This window comes from Electrona antarctica, assembly GCF_951216825.1.
Source record: "Electrona antarctica genome assembly, chromosome: 6".
Classification (NCBI taxonomy): Eukaryota; Metazoa; Chordata; class Actinopteri; order Myctophiformes; family Myctophidae; genus Electrona; species Electrona antarctica.
In genome coordinates, this window is record NC_136811.1 from 24150186 (window position 1) to 24163358 (window position 13173).

Here is a 13173-nt window from a genome sequence, read left to right on the forward strand (position 1 = left end):
GGTGAGAGTTTGGCAGTGTGCCACGGGTTCGACTCCCGATCCCGACGGGCTTTACTGCATGTCACCCATAGAGTATATAAAAGGATAGAGACTGAACTGGCGCGAAGCTCCGCCCCCCCAGCTATTCATGTCAGTGGAAGTTGCTCAGTGGCGTTTTGAAGCACCCGGAAGACTGCCGGAAGTACCGTCTCCCGGTCATGAATCCACGTGTCCGCCTGTAGTCCCTCCTCCTACCACTAGGGCCGAGTGCTTCAACGTTGAATAGCCTCACTGGCCCCTTGATGTCACCTCCCCCATCTCTCTCCCCATTTCCTGTCAGCCTACTGTCGGTCACTCTATATAAAATAAAGGCAAAAGCCACAAAAAAAATCTTCCTGCGGCCCACTTTTGTAAATACCATATCAGATTCAATAAAATTGTCTTGTCCGGTTTGTGCGGCAATTTAAAGTCATAGTGAGAAAGTCTTTAGTCCCGGACTGTGTTAGTGTCAGAAGGCATTTCCAAAAGACCACAAACGGTCCAGGCTTGGCAATAGAACCACAGCAGATTCAATGGAGTGGTAAAGCATACAGGTTTATATTCAAAATTCCCCCTATCCACCATCATCCATGCATGCAACCTCACTAACAAACCTCCACCCCACCCCCACTCTTCTGACCTCCATCCCCAACTCTTCCGGCTGATTACTCGTAATGTAATTTTAATTAAAAACGGTGGTGTCAAAGGGTTTAGCCTGCCTGAGAAGCGGGTGCAGATTGTGGCGCAGTGGCAGACCCCTTCATTTGGTTGAAAGGAAATGCATCCTGACACCACTCGGGTGGCACCAACAAGAGCAGAGCCAAGATAAACAAAAAGACAAAATCATTTATGGAGAAGGGGATTTACCCAATGGCAATGTGATTTCAAATATAATTTATTTGATCTAATTAATATGTTTTTCACCTTAGATTTTCTACATTTGTCTACATTTCTACATTTTCTACATTTGTCAGAAGACCTAAGAGAATCTGGCATGAAAGAATTATGTCTAAAATTAAACATAAATAGCTACCTTTGTGACCAATTATTGTTAGATGCAATTACAGAGGACATGGGGTAATGCCTCAATAGAGAAAATGTGTAATGTGAAAAGGATGGAAATGGAAGAGATTATTGTTATTATTATTGTTAATATAATATATTATTATATTGCTTGCTCTGGGTGGATCTTTGTTGGTTGTAAAGTGTCTTGAGACAACTTGTTGTGATTTGACACTTTAATAAAATTGAATTGAATTGAATTGAATTGTATTTGGCCACCACTAAAGACAGCAGGAGCAGTATGTTTTCTTATGTTGATCTTAAATCAGTCCGAAATCTGCGTCACCATAACACACTCACACACACACATGCACGCAGTACAAAAAGGAAACACTATAACACACTCACACACACACATGCACGCAGTACAAAAAGAAAACACTATAACACACTCACACACACACATGCACGCAGTACAAAAAGAAAAGTAAAAAGCTACACAATTACTCTTCATTCTCCTGTCAAAATGCTTGTCATGCTCCTGTCATCATCATGCATTTTGATAGAAGAATTGCTGCTGCCAAATTTGATGGCAGCGGTGACCTGTGGAAGGCGCCCCACAGCAGGGCTCAACAGTTGAGGTCCGCCGGTAGGTTTGTAATCCCATCACCCGAGCCGTTGGATTATTTGCTTTCCATCGACCCTGAAATGGCTCCCCACCACTCCGGCTTTACCACACTCTAAGATCTCATCTCCACAACCCATCTGCTGTAGTCACCGCCGCACGACGTCTTGGAAACCACAGACTGTAAGAATGGAGTCGTGGGGATTGAGGCAAATAAGTCAAACTAAACTAAAGCTGCAAGCTTTGGCATCCTCTTCAACAAAACCACTGTCAGCATCTATTTCTGCAATTAGCGTAATAATAAATGTATGTGATACAGTGATTAGCCAAAATATGCTTTTGTAAACATAATATGCATGTAATTGTAAATTAAGATGAATGATTCGAAGGTCAAATCGGAAATCATTTTGTCGTTTCATTTTGCCAATAATTCTAACATAATTATTATCTGGTCAGCTTTTGCTCATTTCCCTCATTTCACCATTACACAAGGGTTAATAAACCAGAACATTGTACAACCTATATCCCTATTCATCAGGCTCAGAGGGCCAATAAAATATCAGAGGCCATTACATATCATTTGATCAAAGCACACAAAACCATAGTTATCAATAATCTTGTGTTATCCTTTTATCATACCCTTTGACTGTACTACCTGGCTCATGGCTGTACTGTTAACAATCGTGTTAATAATGTATTCAATCAATCAATGTTTCTGCGGAAAGCAAACACATGAAAACAACAACAACCCAATGGCTGGCTTTCCAGAGGCGTCTATAGTGTCAGTGACCCTTTAACACTCTCTGACAGTGGCCTTGTTGTGTTCTCGTCAGTGGACAGTTGGAGTGACCATGGGTTGGCCCCAGGCACTGAGGCATGGTGTAAGAGGGTTTAACTTTGCTAACCTCCCTTCTGCCAGGTTCATGAAGCCCTGCTGCTCGGGTAATATTGGATCGGTGGGTGAGAACCCATGCCGCTGCCATATCAGTCAGCATGCCAACCTGGTCTTGTAATAAAGAAGCATCCACAAGAGGTACACAGTAAAATCTGGAGTGTTAATTGAGTCTCAAAATAGACCCATAAGCGCAATTCATTTTACACTGTATTAGGGTGCATGTTAGTCTGGTTTACAGAACCTAAAGGTTACATATTATCAATTTTATGGAGAAGAATTCATGCAATTCTGCATCTTAGTGAAGCCAGTACATTTTTCTACTGGGCTTGTCATTTTAAATGAATTCTATTATTATGAAGTATGTGTTTGAAACCATGTTTTGAGTTATAGCTGCTGCGCAGGTTGGCTCTGTCATGACAAATGGGAACAATGATCTGGAAATCTGATTTCTTTAAACTAAAGTCTCCCTCGCATGCCTACTGTCAATACAAGAGGAGTGTGCTTGTTTGGAAGCCGTGTACATGATCAAGTCTCTGTCTGATGCGAGCACAACAATTTGTGTGGAATTTACATTCACGTGTATTCGTGTGCAGGTGATAAACTGTGGTCTCACCGTCTCTCGTCAGTTGTGAGAACCTTTTCCTGCTTGTGGTAAGCACCAATTGTTTTTCTTACTGCCTTTTGCGATGAAAAGGACTTGCTAAACCTTGAGACTGTGGTGCTCCACAGCGGAGACTCGGAACGCCGTCATGTTGAGGGCCAGAGAGCTGTGAGAGTTAGCAGACAGATGTTGCATTTATTTTCTTCCTTGCCTGCTGGTAGCGGTGTGTGTGTGTGTGTGTGTGTGTGTGTGTGTGTGTGTGTGTGTGTGTGTGTGTGTGTGTGTGTGTGCGTGCGTGCGTGTGTGTGTGTGCGTGCGTGCGTGTTTGTGTGTGCATTGACAGGGCAAGTGGCATTGGGGAGTGTACATGAATCTCATGCTTGTACCTGCCGGTGTTACTGAGCAGGTGTATATGTAACTACTTCACATGGGATCCAGACAGCATGCTTGTCTACCTCATAGCTGATTGTGGTCACTGGTCAAAGTTGCAGGCTGCGACCTAGTACACGCTTAAAGTACAGTGTGGTTAGATCTTATTTAAACCCAGACAAGACTGAGCTTCTCTTCTTCCCAGCTACAGTAAGTCCTGCCCTATGCGGGAGCTAACTATTTCTGTGTAGACAACGCCCTGGTAACGTCTGTCCCAACAGCCAGGAACCTTGGTGTTGTCCTGGTCACAGTGGTCAGTCAGCTCTCATTCAAAACACACATCACAGCTGTCACTCGATCCTGTAGGTTTACACTCTAGTCTATAACATACGACGAATTAGACAGTTCCTCACCCAGGAGTCAGCCCAGCTCCTAATCCAGACAACAGTCTTATCAAAACTTGACTATTGTAACTCCCTCCTTACTGGCCTGGCATGTGCACTTAAGCCTCTCCAACTGATCCACAATGCCGCAGCTCGCTTGGTCTTCAACCAGCCAACATTCTCACACGTCTCCCCCCTTCTCCGCTCCCTCCATTGGCTCCCGGTTGCTGCCCGCCTCTGAAAACCCACCTTTTCAGACTCCATCATGGCCCGTAGAACTTGCCCTAGCCCCTTAGATAGCACTTTATGTAGACTTAGAGAGCATCTTATAGCATGTTACGTAGACAGCCCTAGAATTGCATTTCATGTAGTCTGACTGTATAGTTCATATGTATAGTTTCATTTATAGATATTCCACTGTTACGTTCTTAGCTTACGCAACTACTTGTTATGTAGGCCTATGTGATATGTAAATCGCTCTGGATTAAGAGTGTCTGCTAAATTCCTAAATTGTAAATTGTAGTGTAACCTTTTTGTTTTATTATTCTGGCGGAAACGTACCTTTTATGTTATCACTATCACATTTCCAGGTGACCGTATGTGTATCTTTAAAGTGCACCAGACACCAGTTGTGGTTACCGTATGTGTAATGATGTCTTCCCTTTGTATTTAGGGTTTCTTCTTGGAGGCTGAAACTTGACAGTCAAACGTGCCAATGAAAAAAACAGTGATCATCCCCTCCCCTAACCTCTCCCCCTTTATCATACAACACAACAACAGCTGTGGGTGTGGCTTCAGTTCAGGTGGATTGATTGATTGATTTAAAAATGTATTAACAGTTTGCAGAATTACAGTACATTTCAAGCACAAACTCAATACAAAGGCTGTTAACTGTGAGTGGACGACCCAATTAAGCATTACACTTGTTTCCAATAGGGTCCACCATGTTCAAATCATCAAAAACATTTAGAGACGTTGTCGTATCTGGTGGAACCACATTTCATTAATATCGCTTAATAATGTTAAACTAGACATAGACTAAATTCACATCTACATTTGTAGGCATGGGGCTCTGGCCCCATGGCTGTGACTTGTAGGCTACTCTCTCTGCAATAAATCTGGACTACGAAACCTCCATTTGCCTGTCTGCCTCCGACTTTATTCTGAGTACTTTTGCCTAAGTATTTAAGTCAAGTTTGTTCATGGGCTTTATAGAGAGGAAAACCACTCTCTGTTTAGGTTCAGATACTTCAACGTACAAATAGACACTTCTATATAGACAAAGGACAAAACAGGAATTCATCATAAAGGAGGTAAAAAGGGAAAAGAAACATATACAGTGAGGGAAAAAAAGGGGTGGGCGGTGGGGGGGATTCACGTTCAGCTCCGTTAATTTGTTTGTTTTCCTTGGAGGAGCTGCGTTGGGTCCCCAAGTCGGCTCCGTGGCCGTACCTTGAGTTGGCTGTGTGGCCGTGACCATCTCTTGTGTTGTCCTTGTGTTGGGTCCCCAAGTCGGCTCCGTGGCCGTACCTTGAGTTGGCTGTGTGGCCGTGACCGTCTCTTGTGTTGACCTTGCGTTGGGTCCCCAAGTCGGCTCAGTGGCCATACCTTGAGTTGGCTGTGTGGCCGCGACCGTCTCTTGTGTTGTCCTTGCGTCCGTGTTTGAGGGATTCCGATTTTACAGGGGCCAGTTTTGAATTGCAGCCGTCCGTAGGTGCCCTTTGAGAGCGGTTTTGAAGGAGTCAAGGGATTCGAATGTCTTAATGACTGTTGGTAGGGCGTTCCACATTTTGGTGGCATAGGAGCGAAAATAATTTAGTCCCTTGTTTGTGCCGAATCTGGGTTGTACATGGTTCGTTGCACTCCCTCTGGTGTTGTGGGTGTGGACTTCGTTAACATTAAGGATCACCACTAGTGGTGGATATTGCTTGCAATCTCACGATAGATAGGCCTATGTATCGCGATACAGAGGCCACGACCGATTCACCTATCGCCCGGATGTTTGATCGATATATTGACATCGATTAATTGAATGCACCACTAATCACCACCCACCACCACCCACCACCAGGCAAACGAACTGAACTGGTGGGCGTGTCCACATAAAAACTACATTTTAACAAATACTGTACACTTTTTACACTCCTTTATAATAATAATACCATGATGATCATGTTTTAGGGTGGGAAAAAAATCACTGCAATCTTTACGCCAGTTGAAGTAAATAGGTCAATTGGCTTAATACAAATGGCTTGTGAAAGTAGGCTACGCTATGATTGAGGTTTGGCGCTCCGGTATGCTCCGGTTCGGTATCTCTCTGGGTGTGTTTTGCCTGGGATATGTAGTTTTCTATGAGTCCTCAGTTACGTCAGCGGAAGTGTTTTGAATGCAGCTCTGAGGATTCACGGTCACATTGGTTTTGGTTCCGTTTGTTTTTTAATGTTTTGCTTGTTATAATGGAGGCACCTAAAGCAGGTAATGATATCTATTCACTCTATATTAAATGCTTGGTATGTATTACACTGAACGCTTCCTTGACAACGTCATTAAAGCAACAACGTCACTGAAAATAGCCCTTGCGCTAACTGACAAACAGCTTTAGCGCACGGAGCAAGTGTGTAGATTCCCAGCCAGGCTAAGCTAACTACGGTAGCGTTATCTATTTAGCTGATAACGGACGAGTTTGACTTGCGCCCGTTAGGTTCCATCGTGTCAATAATATTGATAGTTGAATGGTCGGTCATGACTCTATGGGTCATCCAAGCTGATGATGATGTAGCCCCAGTATTAGCCCCTCTTGGAACCCTCGAAAAAGGTTTCTGACATTTGGATGTTTACCTTTTACAAACATCCAAATGTCAGAAACCTTTTACGAGGGTTCCGAGAGGGGCTACCCCAGTATGTCCCCTCAGCAGAGGGCACATATGGGGCTAATGTGATGATGATGATGATGGCGGCGGTCTGTTTTCTTGTTTTCAGAAGAGATGCACCTAAGACATGTGGAGACAGATGTCCTGATTCCCAAAATGATGAGGGAGAAAGCCAAGGAACTATGTGTTATAAACGTTGAAGGTGTGTGTGAGTCTGAGAGACTTTATGTTGTCAGTAAAATAGTTTCGCCATGGCAGCTTAGTGAAGTATTGCGGATAGAGCTGGGTTATATATTATGAACACACACACACACACCAGTTGTGTAATGGTGTTTTTTTCCCCAGTAGCCAGTACCACGATTTTATTTGCTTTGATTAGGCTGTTGTAGACATGTAGCTGAGTGGAAGGGCAATGAATAAATATCAATTGAAAGCAGAATCACATAATAGGCTATCCAAAAAATATTTTGTCAATATCGCTCAAACAACCGTGTGTGTGTGTGTGTGTGTGTGTGTGTGTGTGTGTGTGTGTGTGTGTGTGTGTGTGTGTGTGTGTGTGTGTGTGTGTGTGTGTGTGTGTGTGTGTGTGTGTGTGTGTGTGTGTGTGTGTGTGTGTGTGTGTGTGTGTGTGTGTGTGTCGCACGACATTTCGTGTTTTTGTACTTGGTTGACAAATTCCCTGGATTTAAAATGAGCCAAATCCGGGAAAACCATGAAACCCTATACTAGTACATCTATACGTCTGTAATCCACATAACTCGAGAACTGTTCGCCGCACTGACTTAAAATTTGACACAACGGACATGCCTGACAAAGAATATAATATGTAATATGTCCATATACGGGCATATAAGGGACACATACATAATAACTGGGTGGGGCATGCATTTGACACAAACAAACAAAAAATGAATAAACAGAACATTAAAAAATAAATACAAAACTTTACACTGATTGACCCAAACTTGACCAACTACAGGAGACGGCCACACAGCAGGGTCCGACATTATCGTTTGCCCTACTGGGAAAATACTTCTCCAATCTGGGCAAATACCAAATACTATTCCAATCGGTTTAATTTCTACTTAACCTGGGGCTACCGTTGTCAGGCAGCGGTGCATATCTGTCTGTGTCCATTTTATGCCCACAAGAACAGTGCCCGTAGGGGGGTGATCAAGTGTGATCAATTGGCTAATAAAGGGCGAGGTCGTGCATCATTGTGGTGGTGTGTCAAATGCATGCCCCTTTTACACAATATTCTAATTCATTGAGATGGAGCTGTATATATGGAACATGTATCTGGTTGTGGAAATGAGGCGATCCTATGTAACTATGACATGCATGTTGGCATTGATGTGACGATCACAAAATACATCACTACATGAAAGAGAGACTGTTAACCTCTAAATTTGATGCCACTGAAGAGCAGACTGATGTGAGCATGCGTGTGAGAGTTACAGCGGTAAGCTGCAGGCATGCAAAGCGCCATCTGCTGCAACTATGATACACAGGGCTTATGAAACATTGAAGTTGTAGCAGTAACGAGACAATTTCACCAGTATCACCAGTATCACAGGAAAATATATAATTGACAAATTATGATATGTTGTGCTTTTTATGTCAGATGGCATGGAGCGTATAGTTGCAACAGTTTTAAAAAAACAAAGATTTCCGCTGTTCTCGGTTCTTTGTTTAATTAAATAAGTAATTGATAGAATAATCGCTAAGAAAATAATCGATAGTTGCAGCCCTTACCAATGTTAAAATTGTATTTAGGCCAGCATGCCATTTATGAAATAAAACTTTCAAAAGTTGGCAGTGAAAACAAACCCATGGGTCCCTGTGAGGTTAAGGTTTTGGGCTAGGGTGTCGGACTAATGCCTGTCGGACTCTTAGTACGTCGGAAACAAACGCATGCACCCCCTAATGATATGTGCCCAGAAAGACCATGCTTTGCAGCCTCTATTACCGGTAGTACCCAGGGACAGAGTTGTGGGAATTGGTGATTAGATTAGTCACACTGCTTTGCTTCAACAAATTGCTTTTGCTGAGGTTTTTGACATCTGCATCCTGATGAAAGTGTCTGTGTGATAACCATACAGATGATGATGATAAAGGTAATTATGATGGTTGGTTGGTTGTTTACAGAGGATTTGTGAGGGCGTTGCGGTGTTTGGATGGAGAAGGCTGAGGGGGACCTGGTGGATAATTAAGGCCTTGAGAAAAGGCTTGCTAACTGGGTGAAGACTCCAAAGCCTTCAACACCTCTTTTACACTCGGAACCTAGCACCTTTCATCTTCAGTGCACCGCTAACCAGGACAGTGCTTAGTGATACATGCTTTCAGTGAAGCTGTTAGCCTTTCCTTATATTAAACATAATGGAGAATTACCACATTTAGCCCACTCTTTTTTGCCTTGGTTGACACAGTGACACCAGAATAACATGCCATGGTCTGAGCCATCTCAGCAATGTCGCGAATACTGCATCTTAGCAATTGCGTAAAAAATCTCTGACTAGAACCCATTAACCAGATGAGATGATTTGGGAAACTTTATGGATCTCGCAGTTAGTATAAGTGGCACATAGAGTTGTGAGATGTTTTTTGGAAAACAATCATTTAATGTAAAAATCATCAATTCATGTTCAATCGATTCACAATTTCACAAATAATTAATGCTGGTGAAAGTTAGGAGTTCTTACTGTATGTGTGATATGAAATGTAAGCTTACCATAATTACAACAAACATTATTTCTTCAGTCATTTTTAAGGGGTTTAGTGGAAACTCCATTCACTTTCAGTTAAGAACCGCAGAGGGGAGGTGTGTATCCAGCTGACGCTCGTTAATGTTATTTGGCAAATTGGCAAGGCAATTAAGTTACGTTTCTGCATCAAATAGAACTACACCTAATCTAAAGATACCACCAAAGACAATTGTTTTTACAAGCGACCCTCTTTGGTATGATATATATTTTTTTTTGAGCTGTTGGAAATAACTAGGTTACACTTGGTAGATAAAGTCCAGATGAAAACAATAATATATTTATCTGTAGACTTGAAGGATATATATAAATAGATCATTTAAAGGTTGAGGTGAGCTTGCTTGTGGTAATTACTTTGTTTCTACTTATTCTATTCTCTGTGTCCCTCTCCTCTTCCCTCATGCCAGCCTTCAACCATTGCTGTAAGGACAACGGTTTCTTCATGGTGTTTAAGTGTCGGGAAGAGAATGCTGCTTTGAAGGAGTGCATAACAACATAGTGGGTGTTTTACAGTTTTCCCTGCAACACTTAAACACGTATCATTGCTGTCCGGCAGAAACTAGAGTTCTCAACAGGCCCGAAAATTAAGTCCCGGCCCTACCTGGGCCCTCATCAAACCCTGTACACTCAAGACACTGCCCCCGCTGCCACCCTTAGATCTCCATACACGGAGCTCACCTGTTCTGACATTCCATATGTTGATCTGACCTCATCATATTTAAACTTTTTATGTTTATTTGTAAATTCATACCAATAGTATTGTGAGACCCCTTTTCGTTATTTTGAAAACTGTTTGAAAGTGAAAGTGGTTGGACATGTATTATTGCTTTCCAGCAGAAACCTTGTTTTTTTTGGAAGTGAAAGTCTGTCTGTGGCTTTCATAAATATTTAACTCATTTACTGCCCAGAGTTTCTCTAGAACAGTCTGCAGCAGCCCTTGCCAGCGTTTTTGCTAATCTTTCAAGACCCACAGAATATTTTGTTCTATGGCTATGTAAACACTAAATATCTCAAAAGAAAGAAGAGTCTACTTTCATCGGGGGGAAAAAGTGTGTTACCACAATGTTCCGTTCTTTAGTTATTGGCAGTTGAATATAGCTTGTTTTCAGCAAAAACGCTGTTTGGGAACAGAATGCGGAGAAAAAATTACTTTTATAAATCCTATAATACTATATTAAAACGTCTTGAATTTGTTTTGATCACGTTTTTTCCTCTGATCCGGAAGTAGTAGCTTAACTCACATTTGCGGAAGAATCTCTTATCGTAAACACTGAAAACACCAAATGACGTACAGTATATATACCATACTTCAATAGCTACACTGCCATTGACATATGGTATATGTCAATGGCACTCAATATTAAGCAATGAAAAGTATTAAAGTTAGGGTAAGTGATTTTCTATAGTTAAAATAAGTGTTAAAAAGCTGAATATAATATATTGTGCGGGTACTGTATGTCCACCATAGAGCGTCGCAGTCCCACCCCCGACAAGAGGCCCGGAAGAGAATTCCCCATACATTTTTCCCATAGATGTTTCAAAAGGTATTTATTTTAAGCCTCGGACAAAGCCAACTCTTGTTGTCACAAATCATGACAATAAGCACAATGTTTTGGGCCGATCAAATAATTAGAAGAAAAAAAGGGCAGGGTACAACACTTTTGTTTTTCTTCTGTCTAATTATTTGATCGGCATAAAACATTGTGTTTATTGTCATGATTTGTCACAACAAGAGTTGGCTTTGAACGAGGCTTAAATGTCTTTAAATAAATACATTTTGAAACGTCTGGGAAAATGTAATGGGGAATTCTCTTCCGGGCCTCTCGTCGTCATGAAAGGGGGTGGGACTGCAACGCTCTATTGTCACAGGGCAGCTGCTGTTGTCTTCATCCGACTTTTTACCAGAACATGTATTTTCTGTTTATTAAAGAGCTGGAGAGACAGGGAAACTCCTGTTACTGAACAAACACTCTATAGCAATGATAACTATCAGAATATAGTGATTTAACCTTTTTTAAATATATTTTGGCTTTCACCTTTTTTTTCCCTTTTTTTTTTGATAGAGGAATAGATGAAAGTAGGCTGACAGGAAATGGGGAGAGAGGTGGGGAGGGGGGTGACACACAGTAAAGGCCATCGGGATTGGGAGTCAAACCTGCAGCACACTTCCAGACTCGATTACCAGCCAAGGTGCCCAGACAGCTACGCCAGCTACCCAGGCCGTGATTTAACCTTTTAACGAAAAACTTTTTGTTTAAACCAAAAAATATCGCTTACCCAGCCCTACCTTTTTAACAAGAGCTAAAATAAGAATTATATTGGATACATTTGGAACACATTTCCTGAAAAGTCACAGTTTTGGACATAAGGCTTCTACTCAACAGCAACAAATCATTAGTATGACTTGCTTTAGTCATACTTCCTGCAGATATATGAATGTATAAAAATAAATCATTGAGAAGGTTTTTCTTACAGTATTAATGTCTTTGAATCTGACTTGTTTTATTTGTTACACTGTGGTCTGTGTCTGCCTTTTGTGCATTCCATCTTTTTGATACTTAGTCTTTACTGTTATAGTGTTGATTATTTTACAATCTTTCTCACTACCTCTACTAGTGGTGCTATTACTACTACTGCTAATAAAAGCACTGTTAATAATTTAGTTGATTTACTCTTTCACTAGCTACAGAGACCCTGCCTTCTTCGAGGAGTGCAAGCAAGAATACATCCAAGAGAAGTTGGAGTTTCTAAGGACAGGAGTTCCAACCAAGAACAGGAAACAGAAACTCCCAACCAGCATGTAAACAAAACAGAAATAAAAGCTATAAAGGAACAACATCCCTTATTTTAAATGAATGCCTGGTGGTAGGCTGTATCAGAACCAACGCCAAAACTAGTCCTGTTTGCCCTGGATATGGCTGATCTGTTAGTTTGGTGCGTTTAAAACCACCATGGTATCTGCTTTGGACTGGATTGTGTGGACTGGTATTTCCCAATTTTGGTGGTCTAGGTCTATGACGCTGGCATTAGAACGATATAACGTTTCTGTCAATTCAGTAATAGTAGCGATATACCCAGTCAACTACCACCAGATTCAATCTTGTAAGATCTACCCAAGCATTAAGGGTCAATGGACCAGATAGGAGCTTTTGTGTCATTGGCTATTTGCTGACCTTATAATGGTGTGTATATTGTACATACATTTTGGCTGATTGGATTGTTTAAACAAAAGTGTGTAAACTGAGTTTGATGGAACTTTCTTGTTCATAAAATGCATTTAGCTGGGAAATCAAAAATAGCCTGTGTTTTAAGTAACCTTTGGCCACAATTTAGGTCAGCCAGTCACTGAAAATTGTGAATAACACACTTTATAGTATAAGGTTTTAGGTGGAAGATGACAGCCTAGTACACATACTGTACCAAATGCAATTCTTTTTTATATGATTTTGAGAGGAATTCAATTTTTCGAAATCCATTGAATAAACATTTTACCTGAAAAGTGCATTCATCAGATATGTAAAAAGTCTGAAATTGCTGTAACTGAATTCTCATTAAACATAATATAATTAATCTGTTTTTGTTACATGTGAACAGTATATATTAACCAATGAATATACAGGGATTGAAAAAACTTATGGGGGACGACGA

The 13173-nt window shown here is 41.3% G+C and overlaps 1 protein-coding gene across 2 annotated transcripts; it reads left to right on the plus strand.

Moving 5' to 3' along the window:
* The first annotated feature begins 6204 nt into the window (after positions 1-6204).
* LOC306924548 (COX assembly mitochondrial protein homolog) lies at positions 6205-13095 on the plus strand. Of its 2 annotated transcripts, none has more exons than XM_079503108.1 (4): positions 6205-6368; positions 6876-6965; positions 9933-10023; positions 12209-13095. In XM_079503108.1, exons 1-4 carry the CDS (start codon positions 6245-6247, stop codon positions 12327-12329), a joined length of 426 nt encoding a protein of 141 aa, XP_079359234.1. In that variant the 5' UTR covers positions 6205-6244; the 3' UTR covers positions 12330-13095. The 2 variants fall into 2 exon arrangements, with proteins under 2 accessions (XP_079359234.1, XP_079359233.1); XM_079503107.1 differs by having other exon boundaries at positions 6208-6368; positions 6873-6965.
* Positions 13096-13173: the final 78 nt, after the last annotated feature.

Coding starts and splice junctions, on each gene's coding strand:
- LOC306924548 (XM_079503107.1), top strand. CDS start 6,245: ATGAGTCCTCAGTTACGTCAGCGGAAGTGTTTTGAATGCAGCTCTGAG. Junction 6,369..6,872: donor AATGGAGGCACCTAAAGCAG/GTAATGATATCT, acceptor TCTTGTTTTCAG/AAGAGATGCACCTAAGACAT. Junction 10,024..12,208: donor AAGGAGTGCATAACAACATA/GTGGGTGTTTTA, acceptor CTCTTTCACTAG/CTACAGAGACCCTGCCTTCT.